This window comes from Neofelis nebulosa, chromosome 3 (genome assembly GCF_028018385.1).
Source record: "Neofelis nebulosa isolate mNeoNeb1 chromosome 3, mNeoNeb1.pri, whole genome shotgun sequence".
Taxonomy (NCBI): Eukaryota; Metazoa; Chordata; class Mammalia; order Carnivora; family Felidae; genus Neofelis; species Neofelis nebulosa.
In genome coordinates this window covers 149,899,204-149,926,339 of record NC_080784.1, presented here as the reverse complement: position 1 = coordinate 149,926,339, position 27,136 = coordinate 149,899,204, and the positions used below count along the sequence as shown (strand labels likewise).

General features: G+C 37.7%; 1 protein-coding gene across 9 annotated transcripts in view; it reads left to right on the top strand.

Annotated features, from left to right (window-relative positions):
- RUFY3 (RUN and FYVE domain containing 3) overlaps nucleotides 1-27,136 on the top strand; it is an 80,604-nt gene that overhangs the window by 40,209 nt on the left and 13,259 nt on the right. For all 9 annotated transcript variants that reach the window (XM_058722336.1, XM_058722334.1, XM_058722337.1 and 6 more), the window contains 11 exons: nucleotides 11,474-11,647; nucleotides 12,452-12,569; nucleotides 13,401-13,502; nucleotides 15,223-15,346; nucleotides 16,697-16,758; nucleotides 17,664-17,729; nucleotides 18,986-19,055; nucleotides 22,116-22,208; nucleotides 23,322-23,405; nucleotides 25,839-26,006; nucleotides 26,505-26,602. In XM_058722336.1, the coding sequence (XP_058578319.1) occupies nucleotides 11,474-11,647; nucleotides 12,452-12,569; nucleotides 13,401-13,502; nucleotides 15,223-15,346; nucleotides 16,697-16,758; nucleotides 17,664-17,729; nucleotides 18,986-19,055; nucleotides 22,116-22,208; nucleotides 23,322-23,405; nucleotides 25,839-26,006; nucleotides 26,505-26,602 (1,159 nt within the window). The remainder of the gene's footprint in view (nucleotides 1-11,473; nucleotides 11,648-12,451; nucleotides 12,570-13,400; nucleotides 13,503-15,222; nucleotides 15,347-16,696; nucleotides 16,759-17,663; nucleotides 17,730-18,985; nucleotides 19,056-22,115; nucleotides 22,209-23,321; nucleotides 23,406-25,838; nucleotides 26,007-26,504; nucleotides 26,603-27,136) is intronic.

Sequence of the window (27,136 nt, the reverse complement as noted above, 5' to 3'; positions counted from 1 at the left end):
AAATAAGATCATTCAGTTCAGTATTAATGCCAATCAGAAGGGGGTTTTGGTTATTTTCAGAGATGGGAAAACAGTATAGAGGTAGTCTTCTCATTGGAGGTTGGCAGTTAAACCTTGACCTGAAGCAAAAGAAAACAGAACCTCTTTTTTATTTTTCCAACGTTTTTTTTTTTTTTTTTTTTTTTTTTTTTGGGACAGAGAGAGACAGAGCATGAACGGGGGAGGAGCAGAGAGAGAGGGAGACACAGAATCGGAAACAGGCTCCAGGCTCCGAGCCATCAGCCCAGAGCCTGACGCGGGGCTCGAACTCACGGACCGCGAGATCGTGACCTGGCTGAAGTCGGACGCTTAACCGACTGCGCCACCCAGGCGCCCCTCTTTTTTATTTTTAATTATGGAAGTTTTCAACTACATAGAGTAATGAAGCCTAAAGTTGCCATCACCCAGCTTTAATAATTGTCAATATTTGCTGATCTTATTTCATCAATTTCCATATTTTTGTTCCTGGAGTACTTACAACCCCCAACTTAGGACTTTTTTACTTTATGGTGGTGTGAAAGGGATATTCATTCAGTAGAAACCATACTTCACATTGTGAATTTTCACCTTTTCCCAAGCTTTCCCATGACGGTGGGCAATAGCAGAGAAATGTGGCTCCCAGTCAAGCCATGCAGTCACAAGGTAAACATCTGATACACTTAAAACCATCCTGTGCCATACAGCCATTCATTTTTCACTCTCAGTACAGTATTTAATAAATGGCATGGGGTATTCAACACTTTGTGATAAAATAGGCTTTTGTTAGATGATTTTGCCCAACTCTAGGCTAATGTGACTGAGTATGTTTAAGGTAGGCTAGGTCTGTTAAAGGTTAGGTGTTAATTTATAATATTTTCAATGGAAAATGCGTTGGTTGGGAAGTAACCCCATCATATCTTGAAGAAGATCTGTATTTTTTTATTTTTATTTTTAAAAAATTTTTTAACATTTATTTATATTTGAGGGACAGAGAGAGACAGAGCATGAGCGGGGGAGGGGCAGAGAGCGAGGGAGACAGAATCCAAAGCAGGCTTCAGGCTCTGAGCTGTAAGCACAGAGCCCGATGCGGGGCTCAAACCCATTAACCATGAGATCATGACCCAAGCCGAAGTCAGATGCTCAACCGACTGAGCCACCCAGGTGCCCCAGAAGATCTGCATTTAAAGAAAACTCCAAACAGTATTCCTTACCACTTGTAAGCACTTCGATATTAACAATAATTTCTTAATAGTACCTACTATTTATTCAGCTCGTTTTCAAAGGTTGCTTGTCTTAAATATGTCTCTTTTTAATTGGTTTATTCAAATCAGGATCCATACATAATATACATTATTATATATCTTAAGTCTCTAGTTTTTTTATTTTTTAATTTTTTAATACTGCTATTATCTTCCTAATTTTATTTGTTTGTTTTTTCTTTCCAAGTTGCTACTTAAATTCTTGTTTGTTAACATAGAGTGTAACAGTAAGTTTCAGGTGAAGAATTTAGTGACTCATCACTTACATACAGCACCCCGTGCTCATCAAAACAAGTTTTCTCCTTAATACCCATTACCTATTTAACTCATCCCCCTGCCCCCCTCCCCTCCAGCAAGTCTCTAGTTTTTTGAAAGAACTGCCTTGTTGAGATATAATTCACATACCATAAGAGTCACCACTCTCAGCTGTATCATTTAGTAGTTACTATATTTATAAAGTTGTACCTCCATCACGACTACCGGAATATTCTCATCACCCTATACAAGACCAGTGCTGAGCTACTGAGCCTTCTCCTTCTCATCACCCTACAAAAAAAAAAAAACCCTATACATATCTATTACCATTGAGTTCCTATCCCTCTTTCCCCCAGGTCCTGGCAACTACTCACCCACTTTCTGTTTCTATAGATTTGCCTGTTCTGGACATTTCATGTGAATGGTCATTAAACATGGGGCCTTTAGTGCCTGGCTTCTTACATTCAGCATGGTGTTTTCAAGGTTCATACATAACATGGCATGTATCAGTACCTCATTCCTTTTTATTGCTGTGAATGACATTTCATTGAACATACCACATCTTATTTCTCCATTCATCAATTGATGGACATTTGTACTATTTCCATGTTTAGACTATTATGAGTAAAGTTGCTATGAACATGCAACTTTATATGTTTTATATGGACATGTGTTTTCCCTTCTTTTGGTTATACACCTAAAAGGGGAATTGCTGGGTCATATTGGTGACTATGGTTTAACCTTTGGGGAACTGCCAGACTGTTTTCCAAAGCAGCTGTACCATTTTACATTCCTGCCAGTAGTGAACTAGGGTTCCAATTTCTCCACGTTCTTGTCAACACTTGTTATTTTCCTTTAAAAAATTTTTTTTGATTACATCCATCTTAGTGAATGTGAAGTGGTATCTCATTGTGTTTTTGATTTGCATTTTCCCAATGAGCATTATTTCATGTACTTGTTTGCCATTTATATGTATATCTTCTCTGAAAAAAATGTTCAAATCCTTTGCCCATTCTTTTTTACTGGGTTGTCTTTTGTTGAATTGTGAGAGTTCTTTGTATATTCTAGATATTGGATATAATGTGATTTTTTTCTCCCATTCTGTAGGCTCTCTTTTCACTTTTTAATGATGTCCTTTGAAGCACAAATTTTTTTAATTTTTATAAAATCCAGTTGTTTGTTTTTTCTGTTGCTGTGCTTTTGGAGTCATTTATTATTTTTTTTTAGTATTTACTTATTTTTGAGAGAGAGAGAGCAAGAGCGAGCACAAGTGGGGAAGGGGCAGAGAGAGAGACACACAGAATGTGAGGCAGGCTCCAGGCTCTGAGCTATCAGCACAGAGCCCAATGTGGGACTCAAACCCTTGAACCATGAGATCGTGATCTGAGCCAAAGTCGGACGCTTAACCAACTGAGCCACACAGGTGCCCCACTTTTGGTGTCATTTAAAAAACCATTTGGTCATGTTGTATAATCCTTTTTATATGTTGCTAGATTTGGTTTGTAAGTACTTTGTTGAGGGTTTTGCATCTATATTCATAAGAGGTATTTATTAATCTATAGTTTTTTTATATATAGTTGCCTGATTTTGATCTAAGGTAATAATTGGTTTCATAGAATGAAATGGGAAATGTTCCATCTTCCAGTTTTTTAGAATTGTTTATGAAGGGTTATTTTCATTCTTTATTTTTTTGAATGTCTGATAGATTTCAATAATGAAGCCCTCTGGTTCCAGCTTCTTCTCTGTGGGATTTTTTTTTTCTTGTTTTGTTTTGTTTTTAAAGAGAGAGAGAGAGAGAGAGAGAGAGAGAGAGAGAGAGAGCAGGGGAGAAGGGCAAAGGAAGATAGAGAGTGCCCATGTTGAGACTGATGTGAGGCTTGATTCCACGACCCTGGGATCATGACCTGAGCCGAAATCAAGACTCAGATGCTCAATTGACTAAGCCACCGAGGCACCTCTGTGGGATGTTTTTTTTTACTGACAAATTCCGTATCTTTACCTGTTATGGATTTTCTGTTTCTTAAGTCAGTTTTGGTGATCTGTATCTTTGTTAGAAATTGTTCATTTTGTCTAGGTTGTCTAATATTTTGGCATACAGTTGTCAGTAGTATTCCCTTCCAATCCTTTTTGTTTCTGTAAGGTCAACAATAATGTCTCCTCTTCATTCCTCAGTTTAGCAGTTTAAGTCTTCTCTCTTTTTCTATTGGTCAATCAAGCTAAATATTTGTCAGTTGTTGATCTTATCAAAGAACCAACTTCAGGTTTCATTGATTTTCTCAGTACTTTAATGTGCTGTTTATTTCTGTTCTAATCTTTTATTACCCCTTCTTCCTGGGGCTTTCCACTGGTATATGTGTTTATTGGTTGCCCTTGAGGAAGCTTCTGTGAAATCATGGAATTAAGTTATGCTAGAGCTGGAAGAGTCATGTAGGTCAGTGCCTTGTCAAACTTTAATGCATATATAGATCACCTCAGGTCGAGTTAAAGTGCAGAACCTGATTCAGTAGTACCATTGGAGCCTAAGGCCTCCCATTTCCAAAAGCTTCCAGGTGATGCCAATTTTGATGCCAGGGCTACATGTGCAGTGGCAAGGATCTAGTTCATTTGGTATCAGGGTCATTTGTGGGGTTTTCCAAAACCTGTTTTTTCTCTCCATTCCAGAGTTAATAATATACTCCCCCGACCCCTTGAAAATTGGTGCTGCAGGGAGTCATTAGGATCTATATGGGTGTGTGTTGTTTCCACCAGATAAAAGAATTACTGAACAAGCTTAACCCTCATTTCACAGATGAGGATATTGAAGCCCCAAAGAAATGAGACTCCTTGCCTGGTGTCATAAGTTAATTGGTACAAAGAAGTGATTAATATCAAACAGATTAAGAGTAGTGGGTGGATATAGTGTTCCTGATAATAAGGATGGATTTTAGTGAAGCACATCTTTGATTACGCTATTACCAAGGAAAGGTAGCAATGAGGATAAACAAATTTGTTGTTAAATTTTCTTGACTAACGTCTTTAAGATTTCAACCAGACAAAATGTTACTCAAGTGTACTTCCTCTTTATTACTCGAGTAGAATTTTATATGGTATTTGGAATGGCATTAAGGAGAATAGATAGATATGGGTACATAGATAATCTAAGGGTCCTAAGACTCTTGATTATTTTTACATTTTTGAAAAGATTTTTTTAATGTTTTTATTTATTTTTGAGAGAGAGAGAGAAAGAGACCGAGCATGAGTGGGGGAGGGGCAGAGAGAGAGAAAGATGGAGACACAGAATGTGAAGCAGGCTCCAGGCTCTGAGCCGTCAGCACAGAGCCCGACCTGGGGCTGGAACCATGAGATCATGACCTGAGCTGAAGTTGGACATTTAACCGACTCAGCCACCCTAAAAAGATTTTATTTCTAAGTTAATCTCTACACCCAGCATGGGGTTCAAACTTACAACCCGGAGATCAAGAGTTGCATGCTCTACCGACAGAGCCAACCAGACACCCCATCTATTGATTATTTTTTTAATACTATTTAGGTTTACTTATTTATTTGGAGAACTTATTTATTAAAGTGAGTGAGGGGAGGGACAGAGAGAGAGAATCCCAAACAGACCCCACGCTGTCAGCGCAGAGCCCAACATGGGGTTGGAACAAACCATGAGATCATGACCTGAACTGAAACCAAGAGTTGGACGCTTAACTGACTGAGCCACCCAGGTACCCCATCTATTGATTATTTTTAAATGAGGATTGAGTCAAAGTTCATGATTCTCAAGTGTCATTAGAATAGTCAAATTGTGTTTTATTATAAGATCTTCTAGTGCTTTCAGTAATTTGTTCACTATCAAGGACTAGCAATTCTATGCCCAGTTTTTAAGAAATAGTACAGGGGTACCTGGGTGGCTCAGTTGGTTGAGTGTCTGTCTAGCTCAGGTCATGATTTCATGGTTCGTGGGTTTGAGCCCTGCATTGGGCTTGCTGCTGTCAGTGCGGAGCCCGCTTTGGATCCTCTGTCCCCTTCTCTCTCTGCCCCTCCCCCACTTGCGTGCTCTCTGAAAAATAAATAAAGCACTTAAAAAATAATAATAAATACGTTAAAAAAAGAAATATTACAGAAAAGGTTGAAAATAGATTTATTTAGGAATTATTGGCCTTCAAACATTGTGAACACAGTAAGCTTTCCTCTCTATATCTTTGTTATTTTGTCGTTTTTAATCTCATGTTAATGTTCTTAGGTATCTTTTGAAAATCTCTGTATGGCAACTTTTGTTTCTCATATAGTCTAAATTTTTGATCTGTCAAATAACCAGGAAATTCTAAAGAGTAACTGCTTGTGTTACATACAAATTATTCCCAACTTACCCAGAATTTGGTACAATATAACATACTTAATATTAATATATGTTAAGTATAACTTAATTTTCTTCAATTATTCTTAAAATATTTCAAGATTTCTCCGTATGAACATTAGTCATTTCACTAAAGAGATGGAATGGGGTCTTGGTCAGATGATGGGTTTGCAGAACAGTGTGACTCAGTGTCACTCTTAGTTATGTGACTTTGGATTAACTTTTGTCATCACTATTAACTAAATGAGTCTCATTACTCTGTAAAGTTCATTAATATTTCCTCATATAGAAATTAGCAGTCTTGAAGACCTATAATAAACATACACATATTCTTGAAAGAACTTTGGTTTGAAAATCAATTAATATAGTTGATTATTGTAACTATAGTCATTTCTGTAGTTTCTTTAGTCCACTGCTCCTGGTGTGTTCCCCACCATGGTGCTTTGTACCCCTACCCATCTATTCACCAAAACTAGAAAATTACTCTCCATTCTTCCTCCTCCTCCTCTCACATCTAAGTGGTCATCAAGTCCTGAAATCCTGACATTCTACCCCTAGAACAGCCCCCAAAGCTAATTAATTCCCTCTTCTCCCCACAGCTCCGACGGCTCTTCCCTTATTGTTTCTCTCCCCAACTATTGCAGGAGACCCTTACTTGCTCCACAGCGTTGAGTTCTAACACCCTTCCAGTTTGTCTTCCATGTGGCTGTGACAATGGCTTCTCTAAAATTCATATCTGTGGGGCGCCTAGCTGGTTCAGGCGGAAGAGCATGTGACTCTTGATCTTGGGGTCATGAGTTCAAGCCCCGTGTTGGGTGTACAGATTACTTAAATAAATAAAACTTTAACAAATAAATAAGATTCAAATCTGTGACATCACACCTCTCATTAAACTCTTTACTGATAAAGTAAAATCCATACTCCTTAACAAAGATCCTTAGCAGTCTCTCTTTTACCTATTTCCCTCATCTCATTTCACAGCATTTACTCATATGTACCATAAACTGTGGCACTTTTTCCATTTTGTTTTTCTTAGTGTGCCAAGTTCTTTTCATTCTTCAGTGCCTTTGCCCCAGCTGTTCCTTCCATTCTGCTCCCTTCCCAGCTCTTTGCCAAACCAATGTCTTTCTGTCCTTTAAGACTGAACTCAATTGGGGTGCCTGGGTGTCTTCAGTCGGTTGAGCTTCCGACTTCGGCTCAGGTCATGATCTCACACTCTGTGAGTTCAAGCCCCGTGCTGACAGCTCAGAGCCTGGAGCCTGCTTCAGATTCTGTGTCTCCCTCCCTCTCTGCCCCTCCCCCATTCATGCTCTGTCTCTCTCTGTCTCAAAAATAAATAAACATTAAAAAAAATAAATTAAAAAAAAAAAAAAAGACTGAACTCAAAAGTCTCACCCTCTGTTACTGATGTGTATGGCACCTAATAATGTCTGTATATTAATTTTGTACACTGTTACCTTAATGAATTATATTTTTTTGCATATTTTGTTTGTTTGATTTTCTGGGTGTAGAATCAGAACGTGTGAGAGGAGTAATGTTTGACCCACTCTTTCACAGGTTGTATGTCTCCAATTTGTTTATCTTCTTTAATTGCATTCTTTCACCTTCAGTACAGTGTTCAGAATTAGCCATGTTAATATGTATTTTTTAATTTTCTTAAAATGCTACAGAGTGACTAAAAACATTTTATTAGCTGGAGAAAAAAAAGTCTCAAGGTGCCTGGGTGGCTTAGTCAGTTGAGCATCTGACTCTTGATTTCGACTTAGGTCATGATCTCACAGTTTGTGAGTTCAAGCCACGGTTTGTGAGTTTGAGCCCCGAATCAGGTTCTGCGCTGACAGCATGGAGCCTGCTAGAATTCTCTCTCTCCCTCTTTTTCTGCCCCTCACCACTGTCTCTCACTTTCTCTCTTTCTCACTCTCTCTCTCAAAATAAATAAATATTTTTTTAAAACCAAATAGCCTCATCTCTGAGAACTTAATATATACATACCTGCCCTTTAAATTTGAAGGGAAGGGGCATCTGGGTGGCTCAGTCGGTTAAGCATCTGACTCTTGGTTTCAGCTCAGATCATGATCTCACAGTTTCGTGGGTTCAAGCCGGGCAACAGGCTCTGTGCTGGCAGCCCTCGCCCTACTCACATTGTCTCTGTCTCTCTCAAAATAAATCAATAAACTTAAAAAAAAGTTCTTTTGAAGGAAAAAGGGAGCCAGGTCAGGTAGCTTTCTTCTGTGCATATTCTTATAATATCCTGTGTATACTTTTGTTAGTGTTCTTATTACAGTACGTTTATACAGACTCTCAAACTTTTCCACATCCAGTGGCAGAAGAAATTGTATTAGACTTTTATACGGTGTGTCTGAAATTTTACATTAATATCGCATCTAGTATCTTAGCCTTAAAATTTATATAAAATTTACATTTGATTCCATAGAAAGAGGATACTTGACCTAATATAAAAACATTTTAATTTTATTTGTTCTGAAATAAAATTGATCTTTGTCAAAGATGGTAATGTTTATTGTGAAATTTCAAGTGTTCTCTGTAAGTTGCCCTGTTTTCATTCTCCAAACATTTGTGTAAACCAAGTTTGATAAATAGTGAGCACTTTGATGTCAGGAACTAGGTCTTTTATCTCTGGAATCCCAGCATTAAATATCTAACACCCAGTAGATGGTCGCTATTTATAGAAAAAAATGAATGAATGAACAGAAGTTCAGATTTTGAAATAATAGTGTTAAATGTTAGCATTGTTAAACGTTTTTAGTTATTTTTCTCCTAGAAAAAATATGACATAACATTGTGAAAGTCATGCATTTTTTTTTCACTTTTTTTTTTTTTTTTATTTTAGCCCATGCACGAGCGGGGGAGAGGGGCAGAGGGAGAGAGAGAAAGAAATCTTAAGTAGGTTCTACGTTCAGTGCAGAGCCCGACACATGGCTGGATCCCACAACCCTGGGATCACGACCTGAGCTAAACTCAAGAGTTGGACGCTCAAGCAACTGAGCCACCCAGGCACCCCTGAAAGCCATGAACTTTTAAAAACCATTTTCTGGGGGGCATCTGGGTGGCTCAGTCAGTTGAGCGTTCAGCTGCGGCTCAGGTCATGATCTCACAGCTCGTGAGTTTGAGCCCCGTGTCAGGCTCTGTGCTGACAGCTCAGAGCCTGGAGCCTGCTTCGGAGTCTGTGTCTTCCTCTCTCTCTGCCCCTAACCCACTCACATTCCGTCTCTGTCTCTGTCGAAAATAAATAAACATTAAAAAAAAAAAATTTCTGGGCTATACAATATAACAAAACTTTAAAATGAAAACTTTTATGGTTAAAAGTATAAAATATACAGGAAATATCACATTGTAAGTATTCAGTGTAATAAATTTTCACACACTCAACAATTGCACACCAAAAACCAGAACCCCAGAAGTCCTTCCATGCTCCCTTTGGGTTGCTGCAACCCTTTTTAACAGCATATATTCGTTCCACAAAATCATTTTACACTCGAGTACGATTTAAGACAAGTAACAAACTGATTGAATAGATTATTTTTTATTTTGTGACAAATTAAGTTAGTGATTTGGTGATCTTTACTAGTACCCAACATTACAAAATGGAACAAAGAAATAATTTTAAGTGCTAATTATTTTCAGTAGTTTGATTTTGTACTAACCAGGAAACGTAATTAAAATGATTTGTAATGCCCATACTCTTATATACTATTCAACACAAAAATGATAATAATAAGCATTAAATAATAAACATTTTACCTTCTGCATTAAATAATTAATAATGAGCAGTGAAGTCTTTTGAGCTTTTTATGCCTAATGTCAAATTACCCTGATTTTTGTTTGACCTTCTTTTATTTGTTTAGAGTAGTGGTGCTCAGTGGGGTAGCAACCTGATTTTGTCTTCCAGGAGACAGGCATTGGGCAGTATCTGGAGATATTTTGGGTTGTCATAACTGGAGGATGCTACTGACACCTAGTGGGTAAAGGCTTGGGTTGCTACTAAACTTAATTCACAGAACAACCCCACACCCCCTCAAAAAAAAAAGAATTATCTGGCCAAAACGTTAGTAGTGCAGCAGAAGTTGAGAGCAGTATTTTCTAAAGAATGAATGGGTTGTTTGTGTTTGATGTAGATTAGTTCAATAGGGTATAGCACCATACTAAGTCGTCCGAGGTATTAGGAATTTAATTTCCCTAGGCATTAGTTCATCTTTCTGCATGGTTTATGCACCCCAGGCCACAAACAGATGTCTTGAACATGTTGCTACTGATTGTAAGAAGAATGACATGAGGCAATGTAGAAGTGTAAATCCATCACCCTTCTGGCAAGAGTCTCCAATCCAGCTCTCCAGTGACATTTTCTTGCCATCTATTGGGAGGTTAAACAGAATCTAGTTGCTGTCCACAAACATTTATGCACACCCACACACGTTTATCCCATTCATTTCTTCCAGTGATTATGGGAGGTTAGAAACACTGGAGTGCCCATAAATGCCAGTGACAAAGTTGGGAATTAATGTCTGATAAAACTGGTTTTAGCGGCTGTGTTTTAGGGGGTAGTTTTGTTGTGCATTTCACCTTGTGAGCTTATTCTCAACACTTACCTGCCCTGAGGAAAGAGAGTCACATTTGATTTGTTGTGCAAGGAAGAATTAATGGCAATATATATACCAATTCTGACTTTTTTTTTCTTTAAAACTACTACCTCAGAGAACAGCACAACAAAGCCAGATTTATGTAGTTGGAACTCTGGCTTTGTTGTCTCTTACTGGCTGGGCCCAGGGACTGGCTCTTTCACACACTTAGCCTCGTTTGTAAGTTGGTGCTACTGGTAACTGTCTCACAGCCTGACATAAGGAGGGATTGAAATTGTAACTGTCAGAAGCAGCCCACAGTACCTGGCACAGTGTAGGCCCCAGTAAGTGAAGGTAGAAGGTGCCTGGATTGTGCCGAGTTCTGTCGGATAAAATGTGGTACTTAGTCCCTTTCATCAAATAGTTTATCATACTCTATGCTAAGTCTTAAAATTTTGGGAGTTAATACGGTTAATTATTTTTAGTTTATGTAATGTTTAGTTTAAATAATAATAATGCTAATTAACATAAATAGTAATAATAATGTCAATCGTATACTTGGAACAAAGTTTAAGTACTTTTTTTTTCTACATTGCCTTTAATTTTTAGAGCACTTCACAAACTGTGTAGAGAACGAGGTGGGCAGGGCCAGGGTGGAATCACAGAGACCAGTGTGAAGGTTGTGCAATAGTGAGCTAGGATGGGCACCCAGGTTAGGTTAGGGCAGAGGTGGTGGTGAGATTATTAAGACTGTACTCAATGCTTGAAATTTGATAAAATAAGTAATTTTCACTGTTGCATCAAGGATATTCCTAAGGGAAACTGGCATCTTTCTTTTTTTTAACAGCAAGTACTTGGCAGAGAATACAAAACCACTGTCTCCATTCTTGCCAAGACACCCAACAGTCCTACCCACCATTGCTTTTGCACCTTCGATGCTAACGTCAACACAATGAAACATTGAATTTCTAAATGTGCTGTTTCCACTAACCAGGCTCCATCCTCTCCCTCTTTGGCCGTAGATCCTAATTATCTCATGGCTAACGAACGCATGAACCTGATGAACATGGCCAAGCTGAGTATCAAGGGCTTGATTGAATCAGCTTTGAACCTGGGAAGAACTCTGGACTCAGACTATGCACCCCTCCAGCAGTTCTTCGTGGTGATGGAACATTGCCTGAAACACGGCTTGAAGGGTAGGCCATGGCCCCAGAATGCAAATGTGCACGCAGCTATTTTCTAGCAATACGTGTTCAAGAAACGTGTTCTTTCTGGAGCCAAAGAATAAGAGGCTTGAATTAATAATATTAATCTATTGGAACGCACCCTATATGAGCACAGACAGGGAGACAGGGATGTGGTTGAATTAAAAGACATGCAGGGCTTAAATCCTTAAATGCTAGAGCTGGAAAGGACATTACGAGTATCTAGTCCAATATGGCAGTTCTGTTGGACAGGTGGAAACAGGCCTAGAATGGGAGGTAATTTGCCCAAGGTCACACAGTGAGTGGGGGCAGAGCAAGTGCTAGAATTCATATCTCCTGAGTCTTGCTTCTGTGTTCTTCCACTTGACCATAAGCTTTTGAGGGCAGAACCTGGTCTAGTTCACTTTGCTTCCTTCCTGCTCCCTCCCCAGTCGTTAATAGCCTGTTTCCAGGTTACATATTCTTTCCCATTGGACTCTTTTCTTCACTAATACCACACAGCTTTAAGTACTATATTGTTAAAGCCTTTTATTGTTATTATTATAGGTCTAGTTATAAATTCTTCCTGAAAGAGGAAGGACTGAGTCTTGGGGAGTGGGGGATTTTTGGTTTTTACAAAATGTTATCTGTTCTGAAAGCATGAATAATTTCAGAACTGTCTGATAATGCAGAAATTAATTCTCTGATAAAAAGGATTAAATAGATGAGAGAGAAGTGTGTATATGTGTTTGTGTGTGGAGGGCATGTTTATGTTGCAAGGGATATTAAAACATTGCTTTGTTTTTATCACCTTAGCTAAGAAAACTTTTCTTGGACAAAATAAATCCTTCTGGGGGCCTCTAGAACTGGTAGAAAAGCTTGTTCCAGAAGCTGCAGAGATAACAGCAAGTGTTAAAGATCTTCCAGGACTTAAGTAAGTTTAAGGTCCAGAATTCTGCTAGGAAAACATTAACCATTGCCTTGAAGTCTAAAGATAATGATGACCATAATCATTTATTTCATAACAGTCCAGAATGCATGCTGTTTTTATGAATATGTACTACTACAAGAGACTTGCTGATATAGAATATTAAGAGAAGTGTGTCTGTGAGGGATAATTATCACTAATTTAAAAGAGGTTGCATTCATATTAAAATGCCAAAATTTTTCTTATTTTGTAAAAAGTACTTGTGGGAATCAGTTAGAGTCTCAAGAAATCAGATCTTAGGAGGGAGGATGCTAGACCCAACTAAGAAAAAGAATGTGTTCAATGAAGTTTTAAGAGCCAAGATTAAAACCGTTGTCAAGTGGACCTCAGGAACTGACACTGGGAACCTGCCTCAGAACTCAAAAAGAGGACTGATCATTTTCCCAAATTAAACTGGTTTAACTTTAATCAGATAGAGGCCTAAATGGACTGTGTCCACATTGCGAGTATTTGGACACTTACATGATCCACACTAAGTTTATGAGGATTTACCGATGCTAATGTGATAGAACATTTTCATTTGGGCCTCCCAGAGGTTTTTTTCTTCAAATTGTAGTCTCAGTAATTCATTCTTCACAAGAGCAGTTGTCCCAAACACACCCCTAGTCCCACCAGCCCACTCAGAACTCCTCACATAGGAATGTGGGAGAATAGGTTGTAAAGAGCACCTCGGTGTGCATGTTATTACTGGGGACTATTAGCAAGAGTAAGTGAATCTGTCCCACTATGTCCTCTATCTCTGCTACTTGTAGTTGTTGGATTCATGTGTTTCTGTAGGACACCAGTAGGCAGAGGAAGAGCCTGGCTTCGTTTGGCATTAATGCAAAAGAAACTCTCAGAATACATGAAAGCTTTGATCAATAAGAAGGAACTTCTCAGGTATGAACATCTTATTGAACTTTGTTCTTTTCTTGCTATGTTCTATATTTTATATGAGGTCAAATCATATAAATTTGCTGTTTCTGCAGATCAAAAACAGTTGTTTCATGACAATTTCACATAGTTCAACTAATACTTCCTCCCATACCTCACACACACATACCCAAGAATAGATGTTTATTACATGTGTTCAGTCTGTCACTGTGGCATATATATGGTCCTTTGTAGGGTAGGCTAAAACTTAATACCCCCAGAAAACAGGAAAGGCTTTTGACTCAACCTTAGCATTTACCCAGATGCAATAAGACAGGAAGTTGACATGTTACATTAAATTTAAAAACAGCACACAAAGTTCTAGATGGATTATAGACACAAATGGCAAAGAGGAAACAGTAAAAATTTTAGAAGACAATATAAGGTAGACAAAAATTTCTTAAACAAGACATAAAAAATTCTCCCTGTTAAAGAAAAAATGGATACATTGGTCTACATTAAAATGAAGAACTTCATTCATCAAAAGACACAAGATTAAAAGGCAATCCATAGAGTGTGAAAGGAGATATCTGTAACACATATATTGAATAAATGATATGAATCAGGGTATGTGAAGAGCTCCTTCAATCCAATAAGAAAAAAGCAAGGGCGCCTGGGTGGCTCATTTGGTTAAGCCTCCAACTTCAGCTCAGGTCATGATCTCACAGTTTGTGAGTGTGAGCCCTGCATCAGGCTCCGTGCTGACAGCTGAGAGGTTGGAGCCTGCTTCAGATTCTGTGTCTCCCTCTCTCTCTGCCCCTCCCCTATTCGTGCTCTGTCTCTCTCTCAAAAATAAACATTAAAAAAACTTCTTTTTTTTCAAAAAAGGATAGATGAGCAAATGTAAAAATGGGTAAAGAATTTGAACAGGCGTTTCTCAAGAGAAAATCAAAATGGCTAGTAAACATTAAAAAGAGGGGTGCCTGGCTGGCTCAGTGGGTAGAGCATGTGACTGACTCTTGACCTTAGGATCGTGAGTTCAGTCCCACATTGGACATAGAGATTACTTTAAAAAAATATAAATGTAAGGGCACCTGGGTGGCTCAGTGGGTTGAGCATCCAACTCTTGATTTCAGCTCATGTCACAGTCTCATGATTCATAGGATTGAGCCCCACATGCTTGCAGCACAGAGCCTGCTTGGGACTCTCTCTCTCTCTCTCTCTCTCTCTCTCTCTCTCTCTCAAAATAAACTTTAAAATATATATATATGTGTATATATATATATATATATATATATATATATATATACACACACATAAGTTCACTAGCCATCATGTAAATGCAAATTAGAACAACAATGTGATACACACCCACCTACAAATAAAGCAGATCTCCGAGGCAAATTTTTAAAAAACAATTTTTTAAAGATGCATTAAAGATGGAAAAATCATCCCTTGCATCTCAAATACAAATATGTGGGGAAAGTATAAATAATCACTTCAGTGAAACTACCATTCTGGTCACTTCTCTTTCAGCTAGACTGTCTATTATCTAGAGTCTATTCATGCACCTATTATCTAAAATAAAGTATTCAGACCATCCCCCCCCCTTTTTTTTAACCTTTTCTCTATTATCATAGTACCCATATTCAACTATGAGGCCAGCATTTTCTGCTTGTCTTGTGATTACATCATTGGATTCTTGAGGTTTTGTTACAACAGAGCATTCTGTGGATTTCTCTTACAGCGAATTCTATGAACCCAACGCCCTCATGATGGAAGAAGAAGGAGCCATAATTGCTGGTCTCTTGGTGGGTCTCAACGTCATTGATGCCAATTTCTGTATGAAAGGAGAAGACTTGGACTCTCAGGTATGCACAATGTGCTCAGTTACGAAGTGCATCACTCTTGAGTTTTGTTAGCTCAGAATTTGGGTTGATCAGATTACACCAACCAAATTAAGAGAAATTCTGTGAGTCATGAATAGTATTTTTAAAAATTTTGATGTGAATATAAGCAATTACTTTGTTTTTTCTTCTAATTTGACTCATTTATGTATTATGAGTGCTTTTCAACTTTTCTCTTGACTGTGACCCCTGTTTAAAATATCTTGTACAGACTGGTGCACCTGGGTGACTTAGTCAGTTGAGTGTCCAACTCTTGGTTTTGGCTCAGGTCACAATCTCACGGTTTGTGAGTGCAAGCCCCGCATGGGGCTCTGTGCTGACAGCTCAGAGCCTGGAGCCTGCTTCAGATTCTGTGTCTCCCTCTCATCTTGCTCCTCTCCTGCTCGCACTGTGTCTCTGTCTCTCTCAAAAATAAATAAACATTAAAAATTTTTTAAGATAAAAATAAAAAAAGAATACAGACTGAAGCCAAACTGTTTAGGTTCAGATTCTGCTTCTTTATTTTCTAGCTGAATAAATTTTGTAGTTTCTTGATGCTTCACATTTCTTAGCTGAAATACAGGGATTTAAAAAAGAGTATCTATATCTATGTCTTATAGTTATTGTGTGGAATAAAAGAATTAGTAATGTAATTCACCTAGTACAGGGCCTGGCACATATTAATTGCTTACTAAATAAAGCTGTTGCTTTCATTCTGACTCGTTCTCACCCCTTCTCTATGAAATACTACAGCAAATTTCTGTTACATTTTACTCTAAGAAAATGGAAAAGGAAATATGATATTTTGACCTGTATTAAAAAAATAAGTAAACTGAATAATGAAATAGCAGTCCTAAAAAATTTAGACATAATGTATCAATGAAAGTTTGGAAGAATAGATATCAAATTGTTACAGTGGTCCTATCTGGGTGGTTGGGACCATGGGTGTTTTGTATTACATCCTTTTATTTATCCGTATTTTCCAAAACTTCTTTAAGGAACTGTGCATTCTCTTTGTAATTATCATTTTTAAACTATTATTCCTGTAAGTGAATAGGGATTCAGTAGCAAAATACTTGAAAGACACAAAAGAGAAAGAAACTTTAAACCTTAAATTTATATTAAGCATTCTCTTGACTTTCTTGTTAAAATCTTCTGTTGACTTGTGTGATCTGGTCTTCTGGTCCTACAAAAGTAAAACATTACATTTTCATCAAAATTCCTAATAACTGTCATGACTTCATTGCTGTTCTGAGTGCCCAGAAAGAGATAATTGTATTATGCCTCAGAAAAAGTATCTAATTTTATGTTAAATTCTGAAAATTCTCTTTGTAGGTTGGAGTTATAGATTTTTCAATGTATCTCAAGGATGGGAACAGCAGTAAAGGTAGTGAAGGGTATGTACAAAGAAAATTAAATTTCTTTTCTCTTTAATGTTCTTCGATAGCATTTAATGTTTACAACAGTAGTGCTTTAACACACTTGCTGGAAGAATTTCCGATGATATAGCTTTAATAGAATCTTGCCAAAAGCATCTGACTATTGTGCATGCTAAGCCCTAAAAGGGTTTTGGTTAAGTGGTTTTCTACTGTGTGGTTCAGGGGCTAACAAAATAAAATAAAAAGGTTTATAAAAGGAATCCCTTGCTCCTTCTCTTGAAGTAGTGTTTGAAAAAGTGGCTTTCTTGATCAGACAATTGCATTCTCCATTTCTTAAAATTTGAAATATTAAACATACGATATGGGGTTATGTACAATGTTAACATTCAGGGTAATGAGGTGAAGAATAAATGCAAACTCAGCACTGCTTTTACATCTCTTGTAAATGTAAAATTACTTCAGAATATCCACATGGCCCTTAGAAATTAGACCTCAGAGGGGCGCCTGGGTGACTCAGGCGGTTAAGCACCCGACTCTTGATCCCCACTCAGGTCTTGATCTCACAGGAGAGTCGTTGTTATAAGTAATACCAGCAAAGCTAAAAAGGCTACCAGTTGTGAGATGAAAATTTTTATTTTTAAATGCCTCTGATAAATTATAGTGTTATACCTATAACCTGAGTTATTAAGGGATTTAAGCTATAGCAAAGGTTTTATTAATATGGAGAATTTTTTTGTTTCATTTTTAAATCTCTGAGTCTTTCTTGTTTGAGGGTATTATACATCAGGTCTGTCTTCTGGTTTCTGTGCTACAATTTTCTTTTCTCTGTGATATGAAAAGATTAATGGAGGGAGGATCTTGGTGTTTCTAATGGGATTTATTTTATTTCTGTTTTTTCCTCCAACTCTCCCCTCCCATCCCAGAGATGGCCAAATTACTGCAATTCTGGATCAGAAGAACTATGTGGAGGAACTCAACAGACATCTAAAGTAAAGAATGAATCAATACTTTTACTTTACTGGAGATTTTGTTGCAAAGGAAGGAAAGAGTAAACTGATGAGCCATGAGATAAATTCAGACAATACTCGATAAAAATAAATTGAATTCCTGCTTACCAGGCACTGAGCTAGGCACTAAATAAATGACATTAACTGTTTGGGTGACCGTTAGTGAAAGGCAATTTAAGATTAGTATGTAATTATAACTCTAGTGATTGACTATGTTCAGTTAAAAATTCTTAACCATGTGACATACCCAGCTGAAACTAGCAGCCTTCTTGGTTCAGTAGATCCAGCCACATATTTCAAGAGTGATCTTGGGTAATCCACTCATTGCCTTGGGACCTTTTGATTAATCTTGTTGGTCCCTTGGATTTGTCATTTATACATTGAATTGATGGTATTAGTTTACCCTCTCTTTGCCATCACTACCATTAATTTCCCAAATACTAAGTATTTTTCGGAACTTCCGGAACATGAAACCATCTCCTCTTTCGTGAGGAGAGCAATCCAAATTCTGTTGGTGTTCTCAAGTACATTGATGTTCTTGTTATGCTAAAGACTGTTGAATAATTCAGAAAAATTGATCTCTCCATCCATTAACTATTATCTTGCTTACAATTCTTTTAAAAAGATAACAATTTTAATAAAGTAAGACCTATTATATGATTATACCAGTATCAGTATAAATTTTGAGTAGTCTTGGTTCCAGCTAGAAAATTCAAGAGCAGTTTAAGTATATTTTCTCTGGAGACCAAGAACTAATAATGACTACAGTGAATTAATGGAGATATTAGTCAAGCAGAAGTATGCTTACATTTGATAGTGAAATAGAAGCATGACAATTATTTACTCTTTCGTGCGTCAGCTTTGTTATCTGTCTTTGGGGATACCTAATGCATAGGGTTGTTGAAAGGAGTAAATGAAATAATGTAAATAAAATAATTTAGAAAAGTGCTCAGTGTATGGCAAGCACTTAATTCATATAGTTTATTATTATATACTGTGCCGTGCATCAGCTCCTTAATTTCATCCAACAAGTACTTCTTAAATACAAGCTTCAGTGGCCAGGATGTAACAGTTAAGACACACAGCCACTTGTAAACTGTCTTAGAACCTGCAATTCTATCACGAATTGTGGACTTTAGACAATGAATGATAAATGTGATGAGTGTTTAAATGGAAAGTACAGGATATTCTGTTTTTCAAGAGAAACCATTATGGTTTTTTTTTTCCTTTCTTGACAGTGCTACTGTAAACAACCTTCAGGCAAAAGTGGATGCATTAGAAAAATCCAACACTAAACTGACAGAGGAGGTAAGTGTTTTGGAAACACTTTGATTGACATAGAATTTAATAATGTGCACTAGTGGAACCAGTCATTTCTATGGAACTTTGAAAATAAAGGACTTGGCTTTTTCAGATAATGTCTGTAATAGGACATAATCCCTTGTTCTGACTGAGAATGGCCAGCTGGCTTATCTCAGGGGTGTCTGTTATCCAGTTGGACTATGAAGGCGTAGAACCTGGGCCCGTCAGATATCTTGCTTTCTTTTGCATGAATGTTTTGTCTGGGCTAGCCTAGAGTTAACCTTTAGCATATAGCTTGATGTTCGTTTGTTCACTCACAAACATTTGGTACTGCTTACGTGCTAGAGCTAGAGAGAGATTTATGTGTGCATTGGTTGATGTGTGCCAGATTGGCAAGCTCCCACCCTCAAGGATCTCATTTTCTCCTTGGGGTGGTAGGGCAGATAATATAAAGAGCTCTGGTCAGAACACCAGCATTCCCTGCTTGTATGTCACGCTGCTTACGAGTCATGTGCTTCTGAGCAAGTAAGTCACTTGACCTCCAGGAGGCCCCATCCCTCCCTGGCAGATGAGGGTATTTATACTTCCCCTTTCAGCCTCACTGTTGCTTTGAAGATCACAGGAGAATATATATGTGAAAATCCTTAGGAAAGTCCCCAAAATAAGAATAAATATTAACCTCATTTTCGATTCTGATTAATAAAGAAATTTTTTAACTTGCCAGCGGCTAAGCCACATTTTTTTTTTCTTCAATAGCATTAGACGTTTCTATGAAAAATGTTACATAAAATTTTCTGGTGACAAAGACTTTCTCTTATGTATTTCTGATTATAACTACCCTGTTATATACTGTGAGATAGATTTGGTCTAAATAAAACCCAAGTTCAAGCACTGGTCAGGAAGATGCTGTTTAAACATTTTCCTTCAGAACATTTTCATTGTTACAACTTTCAAACACCTTCCTTATTTCTCAGCCTTGTGGGCTTCACTTTTGGATATAGATTCTTAAATTATATTAAAACTTAATGGAAACAGTCCTTAGAATTTTACTCTACAAAGCTTTTTTTTTTTTTTTTAATGTTTATTTATTTTTGAGAGAGTGAGAGAGAATGCACACACGCCAGCAGGAGACGGGCAGAGAAAGAGGGGGACAGAGGATCCGAAGTGGGCTGTGTGTTGACAGCAGAGAGTAAAGAGCGTGATGTGGGGCTCCATCTCATGAACTGTGAGATCATGACCTGAGCCCAAGCTGGAGGCTTAACTGACTAAGCCACCTAGGTGCCCCTCTACAAAGTTTCTGAAATACTCTGCATAGAAATTTTCTGCCGTGTTTCTGCTGCTCCTCTGTTGAGGCAATAAGGCCCAACAGTGAAGCATGGTCTCTAGAGCTGGGCTACGTGGATTCATGTCCCAGCTCTGGCACTTGCTAACTTTCTAATCCTGGCCAATAACTTAAGCCTCTATTTCTTGATCTATTTCTCTGTAAAATGGGGATGATAAAATAATAGTAAGGTTTTTGTGTGAATTAAATGGTAATACATGAAGGCCTAGACCAGTGTCTGACACATCATAAGCACCCAGTAAATATAGTTATTAATTTTATTCCCTCAGTCACAAGACTTGTCCTTCTGACCTAGATTTATTTTATTAGCAATATTAATTTATTCATTCATGTACTTATTTTACCAGTAACATTTATTTTATTGAAACCTTGGATTTGTAGAGATAGGTAAGCACTGTGTATAGGCTTTATAAAGAACAGAAAAGGCAAATCAGATCTGTTTCTTCCATATGTCTCATTTCTTTTCTATATATCTATATCTGGATGTCTTTTCCACCCAGATCTCTTTTCCATATATTTTGGATTTAAGAGGTCTAGTAAAAAAACAAAAACAAAAAAACAAAACAAAAAAAACCCCTCTTTTCCTGAATGAATCAGTGTGATAAAGTGAGAAGTTATAAACAGATGATCATATAAAAATATCCACTTTATTATTGATAAAGCTGAATTAGAAGGCCCACTTGGAGATACAGACATAGTTTCCTAAAACTTTCTCTGATGTTAAAATCTTGGAAGAACCCATTTGAGGGTGTCTTTGGATCTAGAAAGCAGACCCACTTGTCCAGAGTTAACTTTTTTATGCACCGTGAGGCCCATGGAGCAGAGGGAAAAATGGGCTTCCAGACCCATCTCTAGAAAGCAGCCTGAGCCCAGGTTCCTCTGTACTTACGCACTAGAACCAGAACTAAGCAGAACCTATGCTCACTGCTCATGAGGAGATCCCCTCCTGTTGGAATGGGGATATAAATGTTTCCCCTTAGCAGTGTACTGCTAATAACATTACCTTACCTGTTTAGGTGCGGAAATAAAAAAGTCTCTTTGATACTTAATGGTATCTTTTAGAGCGAGGACTTAGTTCATTTCTTTACTCTTAAAAATCATCTATCAAAGTTCTTATGTATCGTTTGTAAGATGAATCCCAAGGCATGAGGTGACTTCTTTTTTTATATAATGTTTATTTATTTATTGGAGAGAGAGAGCATGCATGCATGCATACTTGCGTGTGTGCGAGCAGGGGAGCGGCAGAGAGAGAGAATCCCAAGAATGTTCCACGGTGTCAGCACAGAGCCCGCGCAGGGGTCCATCTCACGAACCGTGAGATCGTGACCTGAGCCAAAATCAAGAGTCCAACAGTTAACCACCTGACATACCCAGGTGCCCCAAGGTGACCTCTTTATTAAACATTTTAGAAATAGGTATTATAACAAAATATAAGTTACCCATGAGAATACCCTTGAGGTAAACATTCTTAAGTTAACATTTTGGTCCTGAAAAAGAGTTTACACAAAAAGCAACAGTAGATATTTTTTATTTTTACCTAACCTAGTTTAAAAATATTTTTCCTAACTTCCCACACCATGAGAACATTTTTATGCAGCCATAGATAACTTTATTTCCTTCTAAGAACATTCAAGCCTGAAAATGATGTCCTAGCAGATCATGAATTATCTTATCCTCTGTTAAAAAAGAAAAATAAAAGATTACCTTTTAAATTTTTTCAACAGCTTGCAGTTGCAAACAACAGGATTATTACCTTGCAAGAAGAAATGGAACGAGTTAAAGAGGAAAGCTCCTACATATTGGAATCCAATCGGAAGGTTAACCTTACTGGATTTATAAAACATTCCTAGAGATGTGTTAACGTGTTAGCGGGGCGGTGGGGAGGGCCTCTACTCTAGAGGACTGTTTGGAAGTAGCAAACATATAGCTACTTGACATATAGCATGCTGTTTTTACTAAGACTCCATGTAGAATCGAGTGAATAATGGAGGTTATGCCAGGGTGAGGCCCCTTCTCCTACAGATGCTCCTTGGCTTCTGTGCCACCTACATCTGTTTAAAGATTCCAAGAACAGGTCTCATTCAATTTCTTGTTGTTTTGTACTAATGATTTGCACTGTAGTTCAGGGTTATATTCATTCTATTAAATATATCATTGTTTTTAGTCCATGGTACTATTTTGTAAGAAGTGTTTATCTGGTACCACTGGGAGTTACCATGTACATGAGTTTACCAGATAACTTAACCCCTTAAAGTTATCAAACTTTTTATATATGTCTATACAGATTTTTTTGCAAACCTTTTATGTACTACACAATTCTAAGCAGTCTTAGATAGAGGACATAATTTAACACATTAGCCCTTTATGATGACTGAAAATCATAATTACCAACAGTGGCAATTCTGTACTAAATTACAGTGATGCTACCGTAGGGGCTGTTGGAACTGATAGAGCTTCTAGCACCTATACTTAAATGTTTCCAGGTTGCTCTGGGTGCTTTTTCTCTGCTATTATGATGTCACTGGCATCTGTTGCTTCTCCCTGAAAGTATTAGTGTCTCCCCACTCCCTTTTATCTTCATACTTCTAACCTTCTGTGACCTAAGAATCCAAATATCCATAGTTATTAAAATTATTTCTAAAAAGGAAGCAACTAGGCTCTGAGTGGGGATGAAGTCGTTTGCTGTGAGTAATGCGTTTGGCTTTAGTGTGTGGACTTTGTGAAAACAACTGTGATTTCTCAGAACAGAATTTTTTATTTACTAAGCTTCTTCAATCTCTTTGTTATCTTCATTCATTGTTACACCCGTTTAACCACATATAATCATTTTTCCTTACTAAACAGCAGTACTGGTGTCAGCTAACGCTGTACAGGGTTTTTTTTTTTTTCTAATCCTTAAATATATTTACTATTTCATGTATCTCTTCAAGGGTCCTAAGCAGGACAGAACTTCAGATGGGCAAGCACTGAGTGAAGCCAGAAAGCATTTAAAGGAGGAGACACAGTTGCGACTGGTAAAACTTCACTTATGTTCTAGTAGTTCAGAAACCCATTAAACATAAAGGCCCACTTAGAGAGATTTGACCTTACAGACCAGGGTCAGGAACATTAATAGTGACCTAACAGATTTTTGTAGATCCTAAAAAACTGTTTCTCACTCTTCTTTTTTCTTTTTTTAATTTTGAGTATGTTTATCGTGAATATGGTTCTACATAAAGGCAAGTTTTCATATGGTTGATTTTTACCTTCACTGGGCATTAGTTGTATAAAACACTCTTAACCAAGGATATTACCTTCTTCCATAGGAAGGGCTAGCTGCTAATTGATTAATACAGTGCATATTAGAAAACCATAGGAAATTTTGGGGGTGCCTGGGTGGCTCAGTCAGTTAAGCATCTAGCCCCGGCTCAGGTCATGATCTTGGGGTTTGTGGATTTGAGCCCCGCCTTGGGTTCTGTGCTGACAGCTCAGAGCCTGGAGCCTACTTCGGATTCTGTGTCTCCCTCTCTCTCTGCCCCTCCCCTACTCACGTCTCTCTCTTTCTCTCTCTCTCTCTCTCTCTCTCAAAAATAAATAAACATTTAAAAAATTAAATGAAAAAATAAGATATTTAAAAATGGTAGGAAATTTTTAATTATCTGACTCAATTAAAATGACATCTAGAAAACCCTCTTAGCTAAGTCTTAGCGTGGATTTTTTCATATCATATTTGCTAATGAGAATATTGTTCATACAGAGCTCTTCTGTGACTCTTATAATGATACTTTAATTAGTTGTTTCTATGACTTTTTTTTAATTAATTTTTTTATTTGAGTGTAGGTCACACACAGTGTTACATTAGTTTCAGGTGTATGTTTCTCACTTTTTTTTTTTAATGTTTATTTTTGAGAGAGACAGACAGACAGACACAGAGCATGGGTGGGTGAGGGGCAGAGAGAAAGAAGGAGACACAGAATCTGAAGCAGGCTCCAGGCTCTGAGCCATCAGCACAGAGCCCAACGCAGAGCTCGAACTCACAAACTGTGAGATCATGACCTGAGCTGAAGTCAGACACTTAACCAACTGAGCCACCCAGAGCCCCGTTTCTCACTCTTTTTGAACCCATATTCCCTATAATGCTTTCTCAGTCCATTTTCTGAGACAGGTTTTGTAGTTTTATAGTTTCTGTTACAAGAACATTAGGTACATGGGACCTACTTTTTTAAACTTTATGATCCAAACCCCTGTGAAGATTCTGATTTGTCTCCTTAGAGGGTGTGTGTGTGTGTGTGTGTGCGCGCGCATAAATGTATAATAATGAATAATACTCTTGTAATAGATTTTATATAAGTATTAGTATATTAATACACCCCTTATTATACTAATAAGTATTAGTATATTAATATTAGTATATTAATATTAATATATCAATGGTATTGATATATTAACTTCTGCAATTTTGATAATATGACAGACAAAAGGATCTCCCCCCACCAATAGTGTTTCTGAAAATAGGGAAAAGCCTGCAAATAAAGGTGACCTGCTTTGTACTAAAAATGATCACCAACTAACAGTGTAAGAATAGAATTTCAGGAGTTCTGAGAAAACAGCAATATAATCTTAGTATCCTTGAAATGACTATCATTTTCCTTCTACGTGTTTATGGATTAGATCTCAAAACACTTTCTATGAGGAAGATTCTAGAAATAATATATGTCAGCATTTTAAGAAGCAGTCTCATTTAATCATGCTACCCATGCACAGAGAAGTACCTCAGATGGCACATCAAAATCAAAATCTTACACAAAATTTTCCACATTCCTTATGTCACAGAAAGAAACAAACACAAAGAAAAGAAACCAAGCAAGTAGGTCCTAGATATGCCCCAGGCACAGCATGGATGCAGAAGAACCTCAGGTCTTTGTATCTTTGATCATCCAAATAATGTTGCACTAATAATGGTTGAAACAAAAATGGGTTTCATGTTAAGTGAATATAAAAATTCAGTTAGCCATATCGATCATTCCCGTTATTGAGATGTTTATGCTGGGGACCTAAAGTATCTTTTGGGTTTCTTGAGCTCTTAAGTATGTCAGTAACATCCACATTGAAGAGAACTGCATCTGTTTCATTTTATGGTAGCTACTGTAGCACTCTATATACATTTCCATAATAGGACATGACATCCCTTCTCTTACTATCACGGAGTGTCTCAAGTATGTGCATATTTTGCACAGATTAAATAGCAGTATCTTGACCTACCAAGTTTTTCAGATTTGTAAATTATTGAGTAAATATTTTTGTGATGATCCTAATTATTGTTGTTAATGTCTCTGCATTGAATGATAACTTGTAGCTATTTTGCCAAAATATTCAGACCTGAGAGTTCACACCTTTTCCTTTGGAATTGCAGAGTTTGAACTTAGTTGATGAAAGAGAATAAGCAGTTTATTTACCTTTGGGGGCAGGATGTTGAAAAAGAACTGGAGATCCAGATCAGCATGCGACAGGAGATGGAATTGGCTATGAAGATGCTGGAGAAGGATGTCTGTGAGAAGCAGGACGCCCTTGTGTCTCTGCGACAGCAGCTGGATGATCTCAGGGCTCTCAAGCATGAACTTGCCTTTAAGCTGCAGGTAGGGGAAATAAGAGGAATAGGCTCACTGGCTCTCCAAGATCCCTGGGCTTCCCAGAGTCGCATCTCATTTTGAGGCTAGCTGCCAATAAACCACTGTGGGAATCAGACCATTGCAGGGTCCCGTGTTGCTGTTCTGGAAAGCCATGGTCACTTTTCAGATTGTAATGGGAAAGGGGGTCTGTTACGTCCATAAGATAATTTCTACTCTCCAGCCTAACCTGCCAACTGAGTTCTGTATTCCATTAGCTTTTATACTGAAATGTGATAAATTGATGAACCTTCTGATGTTCATTTTTGTGGCAAAGATGCTTACAGCAATATTAATTTTAAACATTGCTTTTTGTTTCTTCTCCATCAGGAAATTAACTGGTATACAAATATATGAGCATTTCTATTTCTCTATTTCCCACTTACTCGTAAGGTTCAAGAGGCAAGTGTGATTTATTTCAGGACTTTATGTTATATGTACATCACTCATACTTCTTTTCCATAACAGAGTTCAGACTTAGGAGTGAAACAGAAAAGTGAATTAAACAGTCGCTTGGAAGAGAAGACTAATCAGATGGCTGCTACCATCAAACAACTCGAACAAAGGTAAAAGTGGTGTTTCTTTAGTGAAACGCTTGGGGTTTTTAGTGCTGGAAGTAAGAGAAGTGTGCTCTGCATTTGGCAAACAAAGTGTATGAGATTCTCCCAACTTAACACGAGGCATGCTGGTAGAAAGCCAGTTAAATTTTGTGTTTCTCTAAGATGTCACTGAAAATATTTTTAAGAAACATATCAGCCTCTTGTGACTGTTCTGAACAGCAGAACAGTAACCCTCTTCCGTAATCCCATTTCAGTGTCATGTCGGAGGAGGGATAACCTGTGAGGATGAAAGCACTTTTAAATATGTTTACAGTTGTTATTTTCTTCTTCATCATTGAAGTCTCGGAATGCGTTGGTGCTAGTGATGTCAGGGGTACTGAGGGCCCTTCTAATGCTTTAGCTCCTTTATCTCCTCCCCACCATCTCCCTCTTGTATCTCCTTTCTTCTGAGCGGTTCTGTGTGCCCACTGTCACCCCTGCCCGCTATCTTAAATTTGTCTCCAGCTCTGTCCCCTCTGGAGACCAGTCTTGGGTTTTTGT